Here is a 24,748-nt window from a genome sequence, read left to right as displayed (position 1 = left end):
AACAATTGGCGCGATACCATTGGTAATACGGGTTTAAATTCCGCCGAGCTTTGTATTTTTTCAAATATGATTTTTTCTTCTTCTTCTTCTTTTGCCATATCCACCCCTTAACTGGAACATATGGACACTACGCGGCGCCACCAAGAATCCCTGTCACTCGCCAGTCTTCTTGCTTCGTTCCAGGTAAAACCAGCATCCCGTATCTCCGCCGTATACACTCTGTAGATTGTATTTAGCGGCCTTCCAGGTCACCGGAATCTGGTCGGCTTGAAGAACAGGCAAGCCAGGTTGAAGTTCTCTTCTGGCATGCGCAGCACGTGGCCGAGCCAGGTCCAACGTCGCCTCTTCACTTTCAGCGTGATGAAAGGCTGCTTGGTGCGTTCTCTTATCTCCTCGTTGCTCTTAAAGTCATACCACCGCACACCCAGTATTCGTCGCAAACATCTTTTTTCAAGCTCAGTATACGGTTGCTCTGAGCATTCGTAAGGTGCCATGATTCGCTACTGTAAAGCTTTCTAGTGTGTATATATCTGAGATGTGTTCAAGTTATGTATGTTTCAATATTCGACGCATGAGAAAGTTTAAAATAATATTTTGAATACATTTTTCATAATATACCGTATATTCGTAGTATATCGTATTAATATTACATCTATTTGAATAACACAATCTCACAATCAATAACATAATTTCACCTAAACTATTTACAGCTACCCTTGAAGACTTATTCAGGCAACTTGACTGGAATGACAAAGGGATCCCCATAAATGGAGAATACTTGAATCACCTGCGCTTTACCGATGACATAGTAATTTTCTCACAAGACTCAGAAGACCTCCAAAGAAGAATGCAGGAACTCGCTGAAGTAAGCAAAAAAGTAGGTTTTGAAAATAAATGTAACAAAGAAGAAAGTCATGTTCAACTGCTTTGCGGGCCAAAAAAAGATCCTTGTCAATGGCACTCAGATCGAACAGGTGAAAAGTTACATCTATCTAGGACAACAAGTGTCTATAGATAGATGAATATTTGGTGAAATTGTTCGCAGAGTAAAGCTAGGCTGGAGTGCTTTTGGCCGCCTGAATAATGTCTTCAAAAGTGACCTTCCACTGTGCCTAAAGCGCAAAGTGCTGCTTCCCGTGATCACATATGCATGAGAAACATGGACCCTAAGTAAAAGAGAGATCCAGAAACTTAGAGTAGCACAACGTGGTATGGAGAGGTGCATGCTGGGCATAACGCGAAAGGACAAATAGATGAATGAGTGGATAAGGAAGCAGGCAAGGGTTTGCGATGTAATAGAGTTTATTAAAAGCCTTAAATGAAGATGGGCTGGACACATAGCTCGAAGAAGAGACAATCGTTGGACAAATTTAGTCATCCAGTGGTATTGAAGAAGTACAAAACGTCCGCAAGGTAGACCTAGAGGCCGCTGGGTCGATGAAATGATAAAGTTCTGCGGAATAACGTGGCAACGCAATGCACAGGGCCGAGAGAAATGGAAGCAGCATGAAGGGGCCTTCATCCAGCAGTGGATAGATTCAGGCTGATGATGATGATGATGATGAAATAACACAATAGATACATTCGGTATTACACGCATGATTTTCTAATCTAACAGCCAAATTTTATGCTCAAAAAAAACATTTATTTGAGTTTTTACTTATTGTCATTGCGGTAAAATTGAAAACTTCAGTGTCTTTTTTCATTGAATACTTTTTGCTCACTTAGCCTCCTGTTAGGTAACTATTCGTCGTTCAAAATCCAACATTATTTAATAAGCTTTTCAAAGCTAACGTTGAAGCTTTTTGTATCAATATTTTTTCCCATTGTTACTATTTTTTTTTATTTTCCCTTAAAGAGAAAACTGATATTATATAACCATCAAATGATATTATACCACTTCACTATGTTCAATCCTAAAAATACCTTAATATGGGCCTCCATAAAGTGTTTTTATATCAACAGATTTTGTTTTTAGGAAAAATGTATATTTAACCACTTGCTCAACCTATCAAGTCCATATATATATTTTCCGACCATGTCCGATCATAATATTATCATATGGGCATCCACAATGTATATGTTTGTAATATAACAGATTTTTCAGTTATTAATCTCAACTATCAGTTAAGGTTTTAAGTGGAAACATCAGAGAAATTCATTAAAAATCGCATCATATCACAAAGTTTTGGCTACGTTTTTGCAAAGCGAGCATCTAATAAATTTTAACGATGTATTATATAATGGTCGCGCTTTTTAGTGGACTGTAAATTAGGATGATTGTGGATTCTGGATTAGAAAGAGAGGGCGGTTTAAACGGGAGTCAATCCAGGCACTAACCTTGATATTATTTAGCTTTCTGGCTGGACTCACGCACTAATAAGCAAATGGTGTCGCTCTCACTGTTACACTTATGAATATGAATGATGACGACAAGTTTGTATGAATGTTGAGACGCCCTGTGCCAGTAACACGTAACACGAGTGTTTAATAATACGTGAATTGAATTATCGCATAGACGATGGCCACACTGTAGCAAGTTGACCCAGCCGTGGTCTACGAATAACTAAATGTTTTTCAATCACGGTTGACTGATAACGCGTAACTGAATTGCGCCTGGACTTGCGATAATAGGATAATAGAATGAGGATGATTATAATTGGCTAAACCACATATTTTTTTAATTTATAAGTATTGAACATTCATAATTTTGAACACTTTCTGAGAAAATATATTATAACTAATAGAAAAAATCTTATTTGAAAAAAGTAAGCCACCCCGGCAGAGAACCCTGCATCTCCCGGGTTTACATTCGCGCATTACCTCTATGCTACGTGGTGACAAACAAATTGTGACAAATTTTAACTATTGGCCACTTTTAATACCCATTCATCAGCGTTCTTCTAAATCAAGATACTTTGGAAATCGATTTTTGTTTATTAAATCAAAGTAGATACCTATTACTTCAATTACTAACCGACGTCGTGGTTTTCTATAATATTTTTTATGATGTAACTTACTTGAACTTGATAATATTTTATAATTAACTATTTCTTTTATTCAACGAATAATTCACAAGATTTAATAATTTACAATTCTAATTATTGAACATACATAATTTTAAAAAACACTTTCTGAGAAAATATTGGGAATCGCACCCTGCCGAAAAAGATTTTTTCTATTGGTTATAATATATTTACAAGATTCCAGATTTTAAAAAAATCATTTAGAAATCGGATTGTTGAAATATTTTATTTGAAATATGATCGCAATAGTTGACATAATAACTTTACAAAAAAATTTGTAATTGAAAAGGAAAGTGATAATAAAATAATTTCAAGATAAAAGGTACTTTTTATATGCAATGTTTTTAAATGTTCTGTTGAATCATATAAACTTGACTTGACTAGCTTAAACGATCAAAAAATTTGTACTTGATAGAAATAATACTGAAATGTCATATTGATTCCCATAGTAACGCACGTATATATTAATAATTTAGTTTCTAGGACCCCAGACCTCTAGCAACCAATAATGGTGTCGAAATAACTTTTCATACAAAACAGAATTAACTGAAAATGAATTCAATTCTACTTAAATATGGCTAAAAGTATTAAAAAAATGCATTGGCATCGTGTTCTGATATATTCTAAAAGTTTCAAATGTCTAGCTGGTCGGAAAGTTAGTTAAAAATCGATTGCAAGATTTGTACCAGACAAAGAACCACCGGACAAATAAGAATACGAGCTAAGAAAAACGTTGTAAAAACGCATAGCTTTAATTGAATAATATAATAATATACAAAAAATATATTAAAACACATAAACTTGAGGATTGCCTATATTTGTGAATTTGTGTAGGCCATGTATTACGGAACATTTCACGACTACACAAGCTATATCATTTCACCAACACGTATCCAGGATATGAAAAGAAAATATATATCATAATAATTACTCACAGCGTCGATACAAATAGAATTCTGATATACGTTAGTAGTTATTAAATCGACTGACGGTTACCGTGGCAATGATAGAACTTGAGTACATAAAAATGTAAATCAAAATATTCTAATCTTTGTAAATAATATCTATGTTTATCATTTCTTGTATTGCATATTATAATATACATAAAATCATGGCCCCCACATCCTGAGGCTGGCCTCCAGGCTAGGATGTTTGGCGGGCCCCCCTACTTATAGCTATAGGTAAAGGCTGTGTGACGCACTGTAGTAGAGTTTTTCAAATGGTGTACGCGGTAAAATTAAAGTTTATTTTTAGCGATTTTTTGTATTTTTAATATGTAAATCCATTTGCATTATGGAGTTGTCGAGTATCGGCACACAGTTAAAAATTGCATCGTACAACCAAATATTTATAATTATTAATAATATTGATGCAAAATAGCGCCTAAATGTTTTTTACTATTAGAGAAAACTTGTGACCTGTGTTTATCTCAGTTATCTGGTCGACTCGTGACGCCGGGCCCCAGGCTAGAGCCCTGTCAGCCCCACAACGCATAATATTATATTATAATAATATCATATGCATAATCCAGTAATTTCACGGCGCCATAAAAACACCAATTATCGGAATGGGTGAGCATAGTGTTTCCACGTAGTTTCTCAAATCCTGGAAACTGAAACCCATAACCCTGGGTACATTATAATATAACCTACCTACGTAATGTGCTCTAATACCCTTCAGTATACTCAAAATGCAGCATCATATAAATTGTCGTCAATCATTTTATATAAAGTCAACTGCTTCTACAATTAATATTATTTCGGTATTTTGAAGTGAGATGGAATAGGGAACCGGAGGGTAGATTGGTTTGACTCCCAAATGAATAACTCAGAATTTAGTGCGTGAATGAAATGAACCCTGGTTTTATTATCTCTTTCTAAATAAATATTAATTTAATTATTACAGATAAGTTTACAGATTATAATTTAGCTGAGTGAAATCACGAGTATGCATTCTGATGAATTGCGAATTGATCGGGCAAAGTAGAACGATAACCTTACGGTTAAATCTTTGATAACTGAATGACTATATTGCTTTCTTCTATATTGATTGTTTTATATTGATTCAATACAATAGAAAATGTTGCTATCAACTACTTGAATATTTTTGATAATCATGCTTTTTTTTTTTTTTTTGTGATTTTACCGAGGCTTTGACTGCGACTCGCTGTCATATCGCCTCTTCTCTTGCAATGCATGATTCGTTTAGTAAATTATAAATACTTGATTTTAATTTGAGCAATTATGCAGTTTTAATAATTACGTAAGATTGATTTTATACAAACATTTTTTGTGCATATCAGCATTATTTCTTAATTTGCGATATTATTGAATTATTATATTATTTTGCTAAATTTGCTTTTTGTTGAAATTTGATTGACTCACATAAATCGCTTGTTTTGCAATTTTAACAATATTTTGTTGCAAGATACATTGTAATTATGAATAAATGGTTTCCTGCCAAGTCATACTGGATGGTAGGGTATTCACCCCTACAGATATAATATATAACATTCATAATTTTGAAAGCACTTCTGAGAAAATATATTATAACCAATAGAAAAAATCTTTTTTGAAAAAAGTAAGACACCCAGCAGGAATCGAACCTGCATCTATCGAGTTTCGCGCCCATGCACATAGACTACTATGCTATAGGCGCCGTACTTAATTGCAACAAATTTTAACTAATGGCTCTTAATATTATGAAGCGTTTTCCAATTTGCGCCTATAGTCATGGGCGCGAAACCAGAGAGATGCAGGTTCGATTCCTGCTGAGTGTCTTCCTTTTTTCAAAAATGATTATTTTCTATTTTTTATATATATTTTCTCAGAAGTGTTTTCAAATTATGTATGTTCAATAATTAGAATGTTACATTCTTAATTCTTGTGAATTATTTGTTGAATAAAAAAATTTGTTATGTAATTAAAAGATATAAATTAATTTTAAATTTATGTATAATTAATATATATTATATTTTATCGATTCCACGGAATCTACTTTCAAACGTTGAATGAAGTACCTATTTGTATTGCTTTATTAATTTTCCAGCCCCATGCCCTCATGACCTCATCCACACGAGACGAGATACAGCTAATAGCATTTCTCTGATATCTTCCTGAGAACCCAAACTTCTATTATTTTATTGAAAGTATTTTTGAAATCAGTTGCTATGGTGACACATTTTTGTATTCATTGTTTAATTTTTATACGGGGGTTTGAAATCCGGGAAGTTTATATACGAGACGTTATTGTCAGAAGTTTTTAAGCAGGGGGTTATTGTGCGGGGAGTTATCGATGAATGTTTCTTATCCAGGGGTTTTTGTTCGGGGGGGTAATTCTTCTAGAACGATAACACTGTATGCTGATACACGCAATTATTTGATAATTTCCCCTCAGGATCTTCGTAAAACAGCTAGTAGGGGTCCTGTAAAAAATTATACACTACTTTAAGGGTTCCACCGAAAGAATAATTCTCCGCCGTATATATGGACCGATCAGGGATGGCACCAATTGGAGGAGAAGATATAATGCTGAGCTCTACGGGCTGTACGAAGATTGTAGCGCAGTTCAATCAATTAAGATTGGGAAACTTCGATGGCTAGGTCATGCACACCATATGAATGACAATGAACCGGCAAAGAGAGTGCTGTCCAGTAATCCAATAGGACGTAGAAGAAGAGGGAGGCCAAATATTCGCTGGTTAGATGGAGCTGCCAGTGACTGCCGTATTCTGGGGGTACCAAATTGGAAAGCGGCCACACTGGATAGGAACAGGTGGAGTGAGCTGTTGGAGGAGGCCAATACCTACACCGGGTTTTCGCGCCCCTGATGATGATGATGACGGGTTCCACCGAATAAAAGAAATTGGCAATCATTGCTAGATGCATATTATGTATTAATCCGCGGCAAATTCAAAAAAACACGCGCAACAAAATGTTTTAAACAGTATTTATATATTATTTTATTTATTTGCGATCATAAAATGGATGTATACTAGGCTTACCAATAGGGAATCAAACCCCGGACAATTTTAGATACCTATGAATCCCGGGATTAAAAAACATAATCCCGAAACTTTCGGGATTGATTTTTTTTATCAATTACATTCAATCGGTATGTGTAAAAATTATGTTAGTGAACTGTATGTACATGCACATGTCACAAGGGGGGTCGCCGGATGCTCACGGACAATAAAACATTTTTTATTCCCATACGCAATTGTAAGAACATCATAAAAATAATAAATTCGTTCATTTAACCAACTAGATGCCACCGACGTTCTGGCACGCGAACGACGTCTAACCGCCAGTGCCACGGATGAGGCAGGCACTTGTTTCTACGCCGAATTTTATGAATGCTATCTTTTCTTAAATATATATAAAAAACTGTTTTACTTTTACATTATTATCTGTATTACAATATTTTTACATCATTAAACCCATGTATTTCCAAGATTAAAAGTATACAATATTAACATTAAATGTCTTATAAATGTGTATATAAATTAATATACTAGACATTTTTGACTGATTTTATCAATGCTATAGTGTATAAATAAAAAAAATAATATGAACTAGTCCGAAATCCGAAATCATAAATAGAATATAAAAAGAAATAATATGAAATCATCCGAAATCCCGGGATCAAAATTTTTGCTCGGGATTGGATCTTCTACTTACCAATAAATTAACAATTTTACAAACCACGTCACTCTCTCTATACGGCTACAGGATTTTTCTACTGAAATTTTAAGATATAACCGTGATAAGCTTTATGAAAATTTATCACCCTCGCCCCGCCCTGGCAATCCCTCGTGTAATTTTAATTAAAGAAAATTACTTTCACCTTGTTAAGGGGGGACATGCTCGTCGAAGGTCAAAATTGAGTTTTTATTGTATTTTCAAACCATGATCCTGGACCCTCCTTAAACGTTGTAGATAAACTATTTATATAATTTTGAAGCCTTATTATCCTTTAGAGTTATTTTAAACATTTGATGACTGCATAAAGTATTTTTGTTACATAAAATAGTATTCTTTTAAACCTCTCGCTCTAATGTTTTAGAATATAGTCATATTTCGGTACATAACTGTGCAGTGGTGTTAAGATTTTTTACATTTATTAATTTTTAAACGCATTTATAAAACCATTAGTATTATTTATTACGAGATAATTTTTGTAAAATATTCACGATAAAAAATTATATTGATAATCTCTGTGATACCAAATTTGACAAGAATTAGGCTTTTTATTATTCAAAAAATCGGCAAGATTAACACATTTGAAGATGATTCTAAAGATACTTATTATAAGCTATGTTTTTGACCATTCAAGTGTGATAAACATCTTATGAATAATGATTGCTTTAAAATAATTATTGACCTAAGAATAAGGTAGTGTTTTTTTGAAATACGCCATTTCTTTTGTCATTCCCCAGTGGTTAAACTACAACATACGGCCGTAGCCATAAATTGACAAACTATAATTGAAGTAGGGAGTAAAATGATATTGACGCGCGTGTTTGAACATGTACCGTTTAAAAAAAAATAAAAAAAAAATTCGGTTAGGTACATGTTCAAACACGCACGTTAACATAATTTTACTCCCTACTTCAATTATAGTTTGTCAATTTATGGCTACGGCCGTATGTTGTAGCTTAGCTACTAGGGAATGACAAAAGAAATGGCGTATTTCAAAAAAACACTACCTTATTCTTAGGTCAATAATTATTATAAAGCAATCATTATTCATAAGATGTTTATCACAATTGAATGGTCAAAGACATAGCTTATAATAAATATCTTTAGAATCATCTTCAAATGTGTTAATCTTGCCGATTTTTTGAATAATAAAATGCCTAATTCTTGTCAAATTTGGGATCACAGAGATTATCAATATAATTTTTTATCGTGAATATTTTACAAAAATTATCTCGAAATAAATTATACTAATGGTTTCATAAATGCGTTTATAAATTAATAATTGTAAAAAATCTTAACACCACTGCACAGTTATGTACCGAAATATGACTATATTCTAAAACATTAGAGCGAGAGGTTTAAAAGAATACTATTTTATGTAACAAAAATACTTTATGCAGTCATCAAATGTTTAAAATAACTATAAAGGATAATAAGGCTTCAAAATTATATAAATAGTTTATCTACAACGTTTAAGGAGTGTCCAGGATCATGGTTTGAAAATACAATAAAAACTCAATTTTGACCTTCGACGAGCATGTCCCCCCTTAAGCAAAAAATAAAACGTCCACGCTAATAAATGAGCAATGTTTAAGATTGGTTTACAGAATAAAAAAAAACAAGTAAATATTTTTAATAGCAAGTATGTGTCAAAGATTTATTTTCAGTAATTATTATTATATAATTATATCAAATTTCGCTTATCTCTTTTGTCATCTTCTCAGTTCTAAATATAGTTGTTATTCAATCTACATTAATTTGAAGCATCTGTCTATCATTTCTAAATACAGTAGTATTTGTTTATGATGAACAAGGTTAAAGCAATCTTTCGGATTTATTATAACTGTTTTAGTACAACTTTTATAACAATCTTATAGCAGCTATCTATAATACACGTGCATGGATTTACTTGCAGCAATAGTGTGTATTTTAAGCTATTGCGATAATAACTGTTTACACATAAAAGAGCTGACTGTCTCGCCAACCTCATTCTTCAAGAGAAATTCCAACTGTCGCGTGAGCATTCAGAAGCTTCCAAACATTTTTGATTCATACATGCAATCTTGTAACTTGCATGATAATACATGTTTACACGTGCATTTTCTAATTCCGGGACCCCGAGCTATTTTCAATACCTATGAATCCCGGGATTGATTTTTTTATCAATTTTTATGGAAAATAAAATAAAAACGAAAATATAACAGAAAAAATACTTTTAATAACAAATAACTTACTACATTAGAAATAAACTGAGTTTGAATGAAGTTTGATTTATATCCATGTGTAAGTTGACAATTTATTTTATTTTTTCACATAAATTAATATAAATGAGAAAGATTGGAAAAAACAATGCTTCGCACTATTAACAAAGTAATTCTACCATGATCTCATACGTTTTACGGCAGTTTCATATTTGGCTGACTAATTAGATTTATGAAGCGGAAAGGCCAAAAGTACACCATGATTTTCTTTATTATTTTAAATCTCGCTAATCCATTCATTAAGTCTTTACTATCAGAAATAGCAATCTCATATTGAATTTACATTATTATTTATATTACAATATTATTTACTCATTTAAACTTATGTATTTTGAAGATTGAACGTATACAATATTAACTATAAATGTCTTAAATAGTATAAAATTATACTAGATTTTTTTTGACCGATTTTATCAATGTTATTTGTAAATATAAAAATTTTATACTAACAATAGAAAAAAAATGCCAATCCCGGGATCAGAATTTGGGCTCGAGATTGGATTCCCTAGCCGCGATAATACGTACTGTTAGCAGTAAATCCATGCACGTGTAAACGGGCTATATGGTATACATGCGTGTAGAATTTTTTGATGATAAAAAGTTGTAACTTATGTGTGTACCAATTATATTTTTTATAATAGCAATGAGGACATTGAACGCTAATGAAGCATTTCACCAGACCATACGTACATGGTTTTAAAGCACCAGTATTTTTTATGATTGAGAATACGCCCACGATGGCTGAGTGGATTACGCTTATAATGTCGTGGGTCCTAGGTTCGAATCCTTGGTCTGGCAAATACACATTTTATTTTTCAATTTGTGTCTGAAGTTAAAGTATTCACCTAATAGGTTGAGCAAGTGGCTAACGTCATTTTCTCTTAAAAAAAACTGTTATACAAACTTTCACTCTGTGGAGAATATAATAGTCTAATTAGGATCGGACATGGTCAAAATATAATAATATATGCATCGATACCTCAATACTACAACTAGATAACTCTGATTGGGTCATTGTTGGGGAAATGAAATTTAAACTTTACTTGATTAACATAAATCTAGGCTATAATAATTATTATTTAAAATAAAATTAGAAAATTATGCTTGTCTAATTGAATTACCTATATGAAAATATATTATAGATATATTATTTTATTTATTTGATGCATCTATGGTTTTCAAGTTATCTAATATTTTTAAACACAAAATTAATACAGTTCCTATTAACTTCTGACCTACCTAGTTTTATCATTTTGTCGAGAAGGAATTGTAGAATCCTATTCAATAGCTATCAAACACATTAAAAAATCATGTTATCTAGTTGTAGAATTGAGGTGACGATATAATATATCTCAAGAGCAGTGAACCAATACTGAAGTTACCATGCACATAATAATTGTTAATAAGAGCAGTGACGACAATAATTATGTAACTGAGAGTGTCAAATGCACTATTTATAATAGGTCTAGTTTCAACTTAGTACATAGAAATCAATGTACCATGTTGAAAACATTCGTTATTACATTCAATCAGGGAATACACTACAAAGTGTTTTCAACAAACAAGCCGAGGTGGATTACAATATTAAGGCTATACCTACTTCAGCTGGGGCACGGTCTAAAACGAACGTGACTACGCGACGCGAAGATTGTGCAGACGACGCGTGTAGAAAAAAACATAATTTGTCATAAAAATTCAACATGCGTCCGTTTAATGTTATGTTTTTTGTTCTATTAGTATTACTAATAATATATTCATTGAGATGTTATCATTTTCATGTAAATGGGTAACGTTTTTTAGTCATCTTTACACGATTTAAGAATTAATTCCCCCGACGCCATCACAAATTAAATTGACGTGTTCACAGCTCGACTTTTGCTCTCCGATTGGCAGCGGTCCTAAATTTCGTCGCACCTATAGTTGGAAATTATTTGCCGTTTCACTGAAGTATGCTCTTAATATCAATGAAAATAATTTTGGTCAACACTAAAATAAATGTATTTTTACGTTATATCAACATATTATTTTACATAACACATTGTTAAAACAAATATATACGTAATCGTATAAGAACATAATATTGGTATTCATGAGTAACTGAGAGTTATCTGTTCTTTGTAGACTCGTGTGTTTTTTTAAATTGAAATACAAAATGGTTAAATCTGAAAATCAAAGGTTTGTTTCACTAATCCCGTATAACGAACTTTGGATATTATAACAAACCGATTTTACCAAACGTAATTGGAGTTCGTTATAACCAAACCCTACTGTATTTTACCACGTTTTTATAAGCTCGTATTCTTGTTTGTCCGGTACAGATTTTTTCTCGTTTTTCCAAATTTTTTAACTATTTTCCCGACTAGCTAGATATTTGAAACTTTTAGAATATATCAGAACACAACGACAATGCATTCTTTTAATACTTTTGACAATCTTTAAGCAGAATTGAATTCATTTTCAGTTAATTCTGTTTTGTATGTTTCGGAAAAAAAATCGTAAAAAGTAATATTTACTACTCACTATTATTGGTTGCTAAGTGGGTCCTAGCAATTAAACCAGTGGCGAAGACTCCATACTAGGCGATTATTTAAAGCCTACCTTCTTAAGGAAAATATTTTTTAATTTTATATTGACATATTAAATAATATAATCACATAAAAATATATTCAATATGCCTAACGACATCTACCGTATAATTTTCATAATAATTTTACGATCTTTTCCACTATTTTAATAAGCACTATTTATGGCATGTCTTGAAGGTTTAAAAAATTAAGCAACATCTCGTTTCACGTCACATATTGTATGGATTACGTTCGCGTGAATCGAAAACTTTTTTTATATGAAGTTTGTTTCTCATAATTTCAAGACGTCTGCGGTGGCCATATAAATTGGTAAGCTATTTAAGGAGCGCTTACATTTTACGGAAGTGCACATTTATTCAAAATAATTTATAATATAATTTAAAAACATAATTTTTAGGAATTCAATCACATATAAATATTGATTATTGTTAAAAATAATAAATAATTTATCTCGTGATTTTTATTTGTCAGTTAATTTATTCATACACTAAGACAATTTATTCAGGCAATTATGTAAGTTGAAATCTGATATTGTATCTAAGTCTGTGTTTTAAAAATATAGAAGTATTTTAAAATATCTAGTTTACGGGTTAAATTGTAAATTGTTATGGAACAGATTCACAACAACGGGTATTTTCAATATATTTTGGGCGTATCTAGCGTTTATATTTTTAAAAAAATACATAATTCAAATTAATTGCTTAATTCTATACCATCAGTGAGCTTTTGAAATTTCATCGGTTTTTGTGTACCTACCTATTCATCAGTAGTTATGTCGGATTACCTTCTTATTTCCCGTAAAAACATTTAACAAGTGTGCTTTCTCCACAGCCTATCTGTTTCCAAAAGTCACCCTTCGCCACTGATATATACGTGCTTTACTATAGAAATCAATATGAAATGTCAAAGTGATATTATTCTGTATTCTTTAATATTTATTCAGTATTTCTATCAAGTACAATAAAAAGTTTTTACAAATACATAGAATTGTCAAGTTTAGGTATATGATTCAACAAAAAAACCTGGTATACAAAAAGTTCTTTTAATTTTGTAATTATTTTCTTTTCTATTAATCTTTTGCCACCTAGGAAATATTTTTTCATAAAGTTTGTTTTGGTATAACTGTGTTTATTTCGTTATAACTAAAAACTTTATACTTTATAATATTGATACAACTCGCAAAGCTAATTTTTTTTATTTTTTTAGTATTAATTTATTAGAGTTTCATTTGTATAGCCCCAAAGGCTCCAAAGTGACAAAATAAAATTTGTCTCGAGGTGAGGTATGGGTAGAAGGGCGCGCGATTACTCACGTGATTCGTTGTCTGATAACAGAATAACTATTTATGACGATTGAGTGAAGTAATCAATTAGCATCGGTAGAATGGTGAGGTAATGTAGCGACAGAGGAGTGGGCACTTAAATCCCACACATAATCACCAAATTTATCTGTCTGTCGTTAGTTGAAAAATGTTATAAATATTAAAAATATTACAGGTAATTTTCAATAATTTTAACGTTGCTCTCACCTGTAAAAATCCTGCTCGAAATCTTGCGTTCATATAACAGTATATGATCGGGTTGTAGCAAGAATGAGACATTGCCAACCAGTGGAGCGCGAACCAGACATATGGCAGTGGACTCCAGTGTTCCCAGGAATCGTCCAACAGCACCTAAAACAGAATGATATTTATTATTGTGAACGAACCTCAAAATATTATTCAATAGACTTATTGCTAGAATTATTGTGAAAAGGTTTGGCTATGTTTAAACTTAATCTCCCAATACCTTCTAAACAGTTAAAACACACCCTAAATCCATAGATTAAATAATTATACAGATAAAGTGAGGTCATGCATTGGGACAGCTGCTGCTTCGGTTTTTTCCTGACTCTGACTGCCTCGCACTGCCTATACTATCAGAGTTACCAATTTATCATTTTTCTTGCCAGATCTAGCTTTTTTCAATTAGCACCTAGCTTGCAAAAAACGCAACTGGCTTGAGGCGTAAAAACCTTCTAACTGCAACTGTAAATGCCTTCAACGTCGGGGTCACCACTATGTAAGTGAGATGGAATAGAGAACCAGAGTGTTGGTTGGTTGACTTCCAAATGAATAACTCAGAATTTGGTGCGTGAATGAAATGAACCCTGGTTTTATTATCTTCTTCCAAATAAATATTGATTTAATTATTACAGGTAAGTTTACAGATTATAATTTTGATGTGTGAAATCACGAGTATGCGTTCTGATTGATTACGAGTTTGATCGGGCGAGGCGGATGATAACGTTACGGTTAAATCTATGATAACTGAATGACGATGTTGCTTTCTTCTACTGAGTGTTTTATACTGATTCGATACAATAGAAAATATTGCTATCAGCTACTTGAATATTTTTTATAATCATGCTTATGAGGTTTATTGTGCAATGCATGATTCTTTTCGTAAATTCAATTGATTCTAATTTGAACAATTACGCAGTTTTAATAATTGCTCTAGATTAATTTTCATACAAACAACTTTTGTACATATCATGGTAAACGTATATAGCAGTATTTATTTATTTGCGATATTATTGATTAATGAATTGAATTATTATATTATTTTGCTAAATTAGCTTTTTGTTGAAATTTGATTGACTCACATAAATCGCTTGTTTTGTAATGTTAACAATATTATGTTGCAAGATACATTGTAGTTATAAATTAATGATTTCCTGCCAAGTCATGCTGGATGGTAGGGTATTCACCCTACAAATGTATTTAAAACACTAGATATGATGCTTATTTATTTTAATGCGCATCAAATTTCTGACTATCAGATATTTAATGCAGGTAGGTCGATACTTATTTTAGTGAGAAATAAAACACAATGAAATAATTTCATGCATTATTTAATGTCTTTGTATATTACTCCGAATTTGCCCGTAAGTATATAAAATATTAATTAGTAATTTAACAATTATTATTCATCTAAAAGGTATTTTCTTTAATTCTATGTGACTGTCTTACAAAAAAGAAGCTCTCGTCTTCAAACATAAAACGAAACTTGAATGCCGTTGATCATCGCCATCTTTATATTAATAAAGCCTGAGCATAAATTTTTGCACAAGCAACGAGTGATCCACTTTTCAGTTGTCAAAATCAGATCCCAGATTGCTTGTCATATTGATTTGCCCTTTCTCGTTTCAAATTGAATTATAAAAAATTCTCAAATCAAATATATAAACTATCAGTGTTATTAATAAATAATATACATCCCTGTTATTCATTAGCTGTCGTTAAAAGTCAGACTAGTCCTTCACACAAAAACCGATAATATCGATTTCCAAAAAATATGTAGCATTGATCTATGCATTACATTTGTAGAAGGTGTGTTAATGCTAGTATATTATTTATGATGTAACTTATCTATTCAAATCAAACCATTCCCTGTGTGAACGCGACAGTATGAGCACTCTATAAAACAATGACAGGCCATCCATAGACAACAACAGGAGGGGCGGAAAAAATAGGCCCAGTCGTTGTGAATGTATCGGCTTTCTACTTAAGTCGGCAATGCGTTGATACAATATAGGTAAGTATTTGTTGTTTTGAAATACATTTCTGTTAAAGTGTGTAGTTTTTACACGTATCGACATTTTTTCGATTTTGTATTTTTTTTCGATGCGCAACAGCAAAGGTATTGACTTACTCTTGATTCTTGATAGACTAAGTATATTTAATTACAATTACAATTTAATTATGTTCGCAAAATCGTTCATTTTTTCATGCAAATAAACTTGTTGTCATACCCCGTCTGGGATGTTTTTATGAACCAACACTATACGAAAATAATATGCTAAATTCCTAATATTAGCCAATCACTACCTAGTTTACAGATCAACTCGGTACGCTACAAATGTCAGATATTTAAAAAGAATTATATTATATCCAATAAATATGACTTGTGTGGTATGTTATTCATAAGAATTTTTTTTACGACATTTTTATTAGCTCGTATTCTTGTTTGTCCGGTGGTTGTTTGTCCAATACAAATCTTGCAACCGATTTTTAACTAACTTTCCGACTAGCTAGACATTTGAAACTTTTAGAATATATCAGCACACGATGCCAATGCATTTTTTAATACTTTTAGCCATCTTTAGGTAGAATTGAATTCATTTTCAGTTAATTCTGTTTTGTATGAAAAGCTACATTTCAACACCATTATTGGTTGCTAGGGGTCTGGGGTCCTACCAACTAAATTATTAATATATACGTGCGTTACTATGACATTTCAGTAATATTTCTATCAAGTACATTTTTTTTGATCGTTTAAGCTAGTCAAGTCAAGTTTATAATATGATTCAACAGAAAATTTATAAACGTTTTATATAAAAAGTTATTTTTATCTTGTAATTATTATATTGTATTTTTTGATATAATAAACATAAAACTCAAAGTATTGTTTTTATGTGGCTTTATATAAAAACGCTGGCAAAATGTAATAACATGCTCTAAAAGGGATGATTGTTTGAAAACAATTGGGAAACTTTAATAGAGACATTCGGTTATATTTTTTGTGTTTGACAATTTATTGTTCGCGACAGTACGTTTTGCGTGAATCGTCAAGAATTCATGCAATCATACAATAACCTATAAAATTATATATTATTTGTAATTTATAAAATGAGTTATCATTTGATATTCAATTCATATAGATAGTATTTCTACGATACAAATTTCATTCATTTGGAAAGCTTTTTCAAGTGGAGATACCGAAATTTGTATTTAAGTTTATAAAAAGAATCGTTAAAACTGTATTATGGGGGTAGAAAGTAATGTAATGTATTGTAGGAAAGACATATTATTATGGTATAAATTCTGTCAATATTGATTATATTTGTCAATTTTTTAAATGTTTTTTAATCTATTTTGAAAATATTATATTTGACAAAGTATAATTATTTTCGATTAGGTAAGTGATTTGTAAATTATGTTTTTTTTTTACTAATTTTTAATCATATGATGTGTTCATATAAATAATTCAAATATATATTATATTCATTTTAATACTACAACAGCTTATGACAGTAGTGTAATCAGAAATATTATATTAAGTTAAGCAATTACAAACACCTAGGATTTGCTGAGAAAATTACATAAATATATTGTGACTTCACCGGGAATTGGGCCCAGAGTCCTCGGATGAAAGGTCACCACTATATGCACTGGACTACAATATAACTGTTTTTATTATCTTTCAACTCCTAGTTTGCACACGCATAAAGATTTTGTTTTAAATAGTTGTTTTGTAATGAATCATGAAGTGGTTTTTGAATACTAGTAATTCAAAACAGTTATAACATACAACACAAACTGCATAATACGTCTCAGATAATATATTGATAAGAACAGCTACCTTATTGAATTTGGAGTTTATAAATCATTGAGTGGTTTACTCTAAGAAATACGAAACATTTGGCGCCAACACCATATTTTGAAGGCATCAATTGCCTTCCGTTTCCGTTCCTTCGGGGTCCATGACTTCATACAGGCATATAAAGAATTTTCCTCTTTTTTAATAATAATAATAATTTAGTATTGATTAAAATATAATATTTTAAAATCAAAAGCTGCTGTATTTCCATATTATAAAATTTTTCTTTGACATTTTTGATACTGAAATAAAAAGAGAAAAAAATTCGGGATAGTAAATAAATAGTCTATTCGCAATACAGCCCCTATTAGACCATAAATTAGTGACTTCTGCCAACCTCTTTTATGGGGGTAATTTTTGTATGTGTAATTTATTGTTAAATGGTTGTATATTTACTACTTTCAGAAGCAAACATTTAACTCGTTAACAAAGATAATTACAGTTGCCAAAAGAGGTTAAATTTTCAACCCTTAACAACTTTACTAAATGGGTAACGCAGTCAATAGCGTTTAAAAAATCTATTAGTTGAGGGTATTCGTTTATAAGTCGTCCATTTTATTTTTTTATATTATTTGCTTGATTCTGGTTCTATAAGTACTTTTTAATTGTATCAATTTATATAAAATATGAAATCCAGATCTGTTTGTTCCTTAAAAATTAAACCGGTGGATGATTGCAAAATCATCACGCGTCATTTTTTATATTTCACAACAGATTTTAAAGATATATTTTTTTCATTAATTTAATTGACGTTAGGAACATTTTATTTTACAATACGCGTTTTCGAATTATTGTTTATTAATGTTTAAAAAATATTCTATTTGCACTTTTCAATCACTAATATGAGTCATCGATTATGTCTGTAGTAAAATATTATCAAAACACGATAATATGTCCGTTTTTTTTAATTATTCAGGAGAGTAATTTTAAACTTCTAAAAATATTCAAACAATGAACAAATTTAATCACATACTGTACATTGTAGATCTCACTCAGACAAGTCTGAGGTATACATAACGTCGCTATACGATTTGTTTCCCGAATATCCATTTTTGTCGAAATCGACATTTTAATGCAGTTCAATTTCTTTTATAGAACTCTACCGAAATCATTTATAAAAAAAATATTTTTTTATCTAGGAACAGAGATATTTTTTTGAAAAACCCGAATACGCCATGTTAAGTTACAATTACTCCGTGTTGTTCTCCCGAATGTCCAACTATTCGTACCTGAATATCCAAGTTAATTTCGGTCGAAATAAATCTCTGGCTGAGTTTTTATTTCCCGAATATGACTTTTAGCCAATCAAACCGCGCTGACGCCGTGCATCTCGCTCCCACATTCACGCTGTCTAGCTCTAAAACAATCACGCCCACTTTCATATTTTTCGGCCGTCTGGAATCCTCTTTCAAATTTCATCTTATTGATATTGTTTTTAAAGTTACTATTGTTTTAATAGTGAATTCAACTAAATTGAAGAGATTGTTTATAGCTGATACATCACCAGTTTGCCCTGAACTTATAGTAAAGTTATGGAAGTGAGTATTTTAACCTAAATAACTGCATTTTGTTTTGATAAATGACACAAAATCCCAACGGTTATATGAATTCTACAGTATGACCCGGCAACTACTATGACGTAAAAAATAATTATTATTTCAAATTATTATTAATCAAACATTGTTTGTTTTTATTTTACTTTTAATCTAGGTATTTCTATGAAAATAAAGGCGATGCTATGATTTATTTTTGAATGCGCTGATAGTTAATTTAATTTAATATGTATGTTAGTAACTATTTATTTGGTGAATATTATATACTTAGGATATTGGTACCTACCTAATATTAGCAGCCAATGGTAATTAATTTATAGATGCTATTATTTTGTGTTGTCATTCCAATAGTAAATATATAATATTTATTTGGTGGTTTGTAATAAGTTTAATTGTTAATTATAGAAATATATAGGTATAATAATATACAGATATATATACAAAGTTTTTTTTTTTTTTTTGAAAAAGTATTAATATAAAATTGTTAGCAAGTACGAGTAAGTACCATCAAAAAATATTGGAGAAATCCGTGACGTCGGTTAGTAATTGAAGTAGTAGATACCTACTTTTATTTAATAAACAAAAACCGATAGCCAATAGTCGCTTGATTTTGAAGAATACTGATGAGCAGGTATTAACAGGCCAATAGTTAAAGTTTGTCGTCATAAGTATGTCACCTCGTAGCATAGTGGATAATTCGTGGACTTGGTCGTAAACCCAGGAGATGCAGGGACGATTCCTGCCGGGTGTCTTACTTTTTTCAAAAAGATTTTTTCTATTGGTTTTAATATATTTTCTCAGAAGTGATTTTCAAAATTATGTATGTTCAATAATTAGAATGGTACATTCTTAAATCTTGTGAATTATTCGTTGAATAAAAAAAAAAGATTATTTAAAACTATTTTATTACTTATTACGAAAAAAGCGAATGCCGCATGTTATTATTACCTACGAACTTGGGTTATTACGATCATTAGGTATTTAAAGAGTAAAAGTAATCATTACCAATTATCGTGTAAATAAATATAACATTTGAGGTGCGTACTTTTTAACCACTCAGTAATCCGTGGGCCGTGCAGCAATACGCTACGGTCTTAAGTCCCGAACGTCCATGTTTTGTCCCGAATATCCATTATTCTGAGAGAGCGCTAAAATTTTCCCGAATATCCACAACGAGTACTTGTAAATAAAACGCATTTTCTGTGCATTTACTGATTTATACCAGTATATTATTCTTGGAATCTATTCTTAGATAATGTTGCAATCATACAGTGTAGAAAGAATGATTGATACATCTACTGATATTTCAATATACGACAATGAAATTTGTTTTTCGTCTCCTGAAAAATTGACATTTGGTCTATTCGGGAAACAAATCCTATAGCGACGATAACTCAATTCGCTAAAAAAACGGACATAATAATATCATGTATTCATCTTACTGCAGAGATCAAATGACGGAATATGCAAGCTATCGACTTTGAAACTTATACCCTCATATTTGTACCTCAAAATTAGAGGCAATAATCGTCACGTCCAATTTTTCCGAAAATTAAGTAAATACGGGGAACATCATAGTATAATATCAGCTATCTGACCTAATTATTAACACTCTGAGCAACCCAAAATTCTTAAAACAATAAATTAGTAATTACAATAACATACAACATATATATTATTATATACAAAATATATTAATATATATATTTTGTTTCAAGATATGGAAGTGTAACTCTCAGGAACAGATATTAACATTCTAATAGAAATAAATTTATCTCAAAAAGATTTAATGTCATACATCTTTCTAAAGAAAAAAAATGGTACATATAAATATGTATGTTCAAAACGAAAAATATTAGATAAGTTAAAAGTTTATCTTTGAATAATTTTTAAACTTTATAAGAATGATATTTGTGTCATTATTATTGCAAGTTCTTTTTCTTATTACACGATATACGATATTCGTAATGATCAAATTATATCATGCTATATATAAGCCGTGTACGGAATTCAAATTATAAAATGTTCATAATTGACCCTTACGTATTTTCAACACATTTAAAATTGTTAAAGGCATCAAAAAACGCTAATAATATGCCATAATCTAGATGCATTTTTAACAAACTAGGTGCCTAACAACAAATTATAGATCTGGTAAGAAAAAATAAATTGGCAACGCTACTTAACAGCATATCGCCACCTCTCGCCAATGGTGTGAAGAAATATGGACTTATTAAGGGGGTAAATGCTCAGCGTAGGTCAAAATGGAGCTTTTATTGCATTTTCAAAGCATGATCCTGGCCATTCCTTAAACGTTGTAGATAATCTATTTATATAATTTTGAAGTCTTACTATCTTTTAAATTTATTTTAAACATTTGATGACTGCATAAAGTAATTTTATTACATAAAATAGTATTCTTTTAAACCTATCGCTCTAATGTTTTAGAATATGGTCATATTTCAGTACGTCCATGTGAAGTGGTGTTAAATTTTTTACATTTATTAATTTTTAAACGCATTTATAAAACCATTAGTATAATTTATGTCGATATTATTATAGTGAAATATTTATGATAAAAAAATATATTGATAATCTCTGTGATCCCAAATTTGACAAGAATTAGGCATTTTATTATTCAAAAAATGGGCAAGATTAACACATTTGAAGATAATTTTATAGATACTAATATAAGCTATGTTTTTGACCATTCAAGTATGATAAACATCCTACGAATAATGATTGCTTTATAATAATTATTGACCTAAGAATAAGGTAGTGTTTTTTTGAAATACGCCATTTCTTTTGGCTCTCCCCAGTGGTTAAGCTACAACATCCGCCCGTAGCCATAAATTGACAAACTAAAACTGAAGTAGGGAGTAAGATTATGTTAATGCGCGTGTTTGAAGCGTGAAAGATTTTTTTTTCGGTTGAGTACATTCTAAAACATTAGAGCGAGAGGTTTAAAGAATACTATTTTATGTAATAAACATACTTTATGCAGTCATCAAATGTTTAAAATAAATATAAAGGATAATATGGTGTCAAAATTATATAAATAGATTATCTACAACGTTTAAGTAAAATGTCCAGTATCGTGCTTTGAAAATACAATAAAAGTTCCATTTTGACCTACGCTGAGCATGTCCTACCTTAATACCAGGCTAAAAGTTAAAATGCTTTGAGCAATATTTCCTGCAAATACAAAAAATGATACTTTATATTACGTAATACAGGATATTAAAATGTATAATATTTATATACCAGCAAACAGAATAATAATAATATATAGCGTTATTCAGGCAAATTTTCTCTTCCGTATTATATTTGAATCGTAAAATAAAATTATTTGTCCGAAAAGGCACCTTCAAAATGGCCATTATATTTTCTTTTTGAGGTAGACAGTTGTTATTTGGTAACAAATTCTTTATAGGTAAGTAAATCATATTTTTTTTTCTTTAAAAATATTTTTCTTATTATTATTGTCGTTATTTATAGACATCCGGGTCTGTTTTATTACAGAAAAAGAATCCGAGTAATTTTTCAAGCTTTTGTAGGTATGTTGGGCTTTTTGTGCAGGGGACTTTGGTGTGCATTACATCCAAGTGACATAATTCAATAGGCGGCAAAAAAATGAAAAATTAGCACAAAATATTGGCACAAAAATACCTATACACAATAATATTTATACCAAGTCATTTAAAATCATTGATATTATATTATGACGAATACATCGTAATTGAATAGACAAATAACAAATAGCATTCTCGCAAAGTCTCAAAGAAAACATAAAAGAAAATTTATTATAAAAGAGTAATTTAATTCTATGTACGGCACAGGCTGCAATAGCCTGAGACAGAAGTCATGAAATTTAAAGAGGCATTTTTTTAATTTTTTTCTTCTTTTCTTTCGACCATGTCCGATCCTAATAGGATCATATGTTCTACCTTCCTAGTTTTTCTCAAATATGATTTTTGCTAATGGGTATATATAATATCCGAGATGTTTTCAAATTATGTATATTCAATATATCGTCACTGTTCTGGCAGAAGACACTAATTCAAAAAAATGACATATTGAGTTAGTACCAAAATCTTCCTTATTTCAAACTTTACCGTCTGGAAACCTTCTTAATAAATAAACAGTCTTTATTTTAAAGTCATCCTTTTTACGATTACTTAATAAACTCACATGATAGACCATTATTTCAAACATTTTAACAACTTCAAAGTCAAATTACTCAAAACTAGTATTCTCCAGTTAGTGTGTTCTGCCAGAACAGAGACGATATTATGGAATGTTATATTCTCAAAATCTTGTGAGTTATTCGTTGAACAAAATAAAATGTTTTGTTAAAAATTATTAGCAAGTTCAAGTAGACATTATAACTAAAATAATTGGTGAAAGCGGGGCGTCGGTTGAGTGAATAATTAAGGTGATTAATATTCCTTGATTTAATACACAAAAACTGATAGTAAATAATAACGCAATTTGATAAGCATTTTCATGTATGACCTACTAGTTTAAATTGTCGCAATTTGACAGGACGCTCGTAGCATAATTGATTTTTTTTTCGACCATGTCCGATCCTAATAGGATCATATGGGCCTCCACAGAGTAGAGGTTTCTATTAACACATTTTATTTTTACGAGAAATGGATGTCAGCCACTTGCTCAACCTATTAAGTCCATACCCTGACTCACACACAAATTGAAAAACAATATGTGTACTTGCCAGACTCAGGATTTGAACCTGAGACCCACGGCGTGATAGTCCAACGCTTAAGCCGCGCGGCCACCGTGGGTGTCCGAATTGGTAATATTATATACATAATTGGTTAATTCAACAGTAAAGTTGGCGTAATACCACTGGTTATATGGATTCAAATCCCGTCAAGCTTCGTATTTTTTTCAAATATGATTTTTTCTAGTTTATATCTGAGATGTTTTCAAATTATGTATGTTCAATACATGGAATGTTACATTCTCATAATATTGTGAATTATTCGTTGAATAAAAGAAGTTATTTTAGTTAGTTAGTTAGAAAAAGATAGTTATTTTATGTTATCACAGTTTGCATCATCATTACTTAGATAAAGACAATAATAAAGCGGTAAACCCGTAGACTATAGATACATCTAGACGCCATCCGTTGCATTGCTAAATGAAGCAACTCGAGCTCGCAAGTTATCGACGCTATGTG

At 30.9% G+C, this 24,748-nt stretch overlaps 1 protein-coding gene across 1 annotated transcript in view; it reads right to left on the bottom strand.

Moving 5' to 3' along the window:
* Positions 1 to 13,915: 13,915 nt before the first annotated feature.
* Positions 13,916 to 24,748, bottom strand: part of LOC147078828 (RYamide receptor-like) — a 170,750-nt gene continuing 159,917 nt past the window's right edge. Inside the window, exons 4-5 of the mRNA XM_085955171.1 lie at positions 14,067 to 14,244; positions 13,916 to 13,989 (exon numbers count right to left, since the gene is read on the bottom strand). Coding sequence (XP_085811297.1) covers positions 13,916 to 13,989; positions 14,067 to 14,244 — 252 coding nt within the window. The remainder of the gene's footprint in view (positions 13,990 to 14,066; positions 14,245 to 24,748) is intronic.

Source organism: Rhyacophila brunnea, unplaced genomic scaffold (genome assembly GCF_057557595.1).
Source record: "Rhyacophila brunnea isolate RB1 unplaced genomic scaffold, BYU_Rbru_1.0 scaffold_10, whole genome shotgun sequence".
Lineage (NCBI taxonomy): Eukaryota > Metazoa > Arthropoda > Insecta > Trichoptera > Rhyacophilidae > Rhyacophila > Rhyacophila brunnea.
Note: the sequence above shows the minus strand (reverse complement) of the source record. Positions and strands in the feature narration are given on the sequence as shown.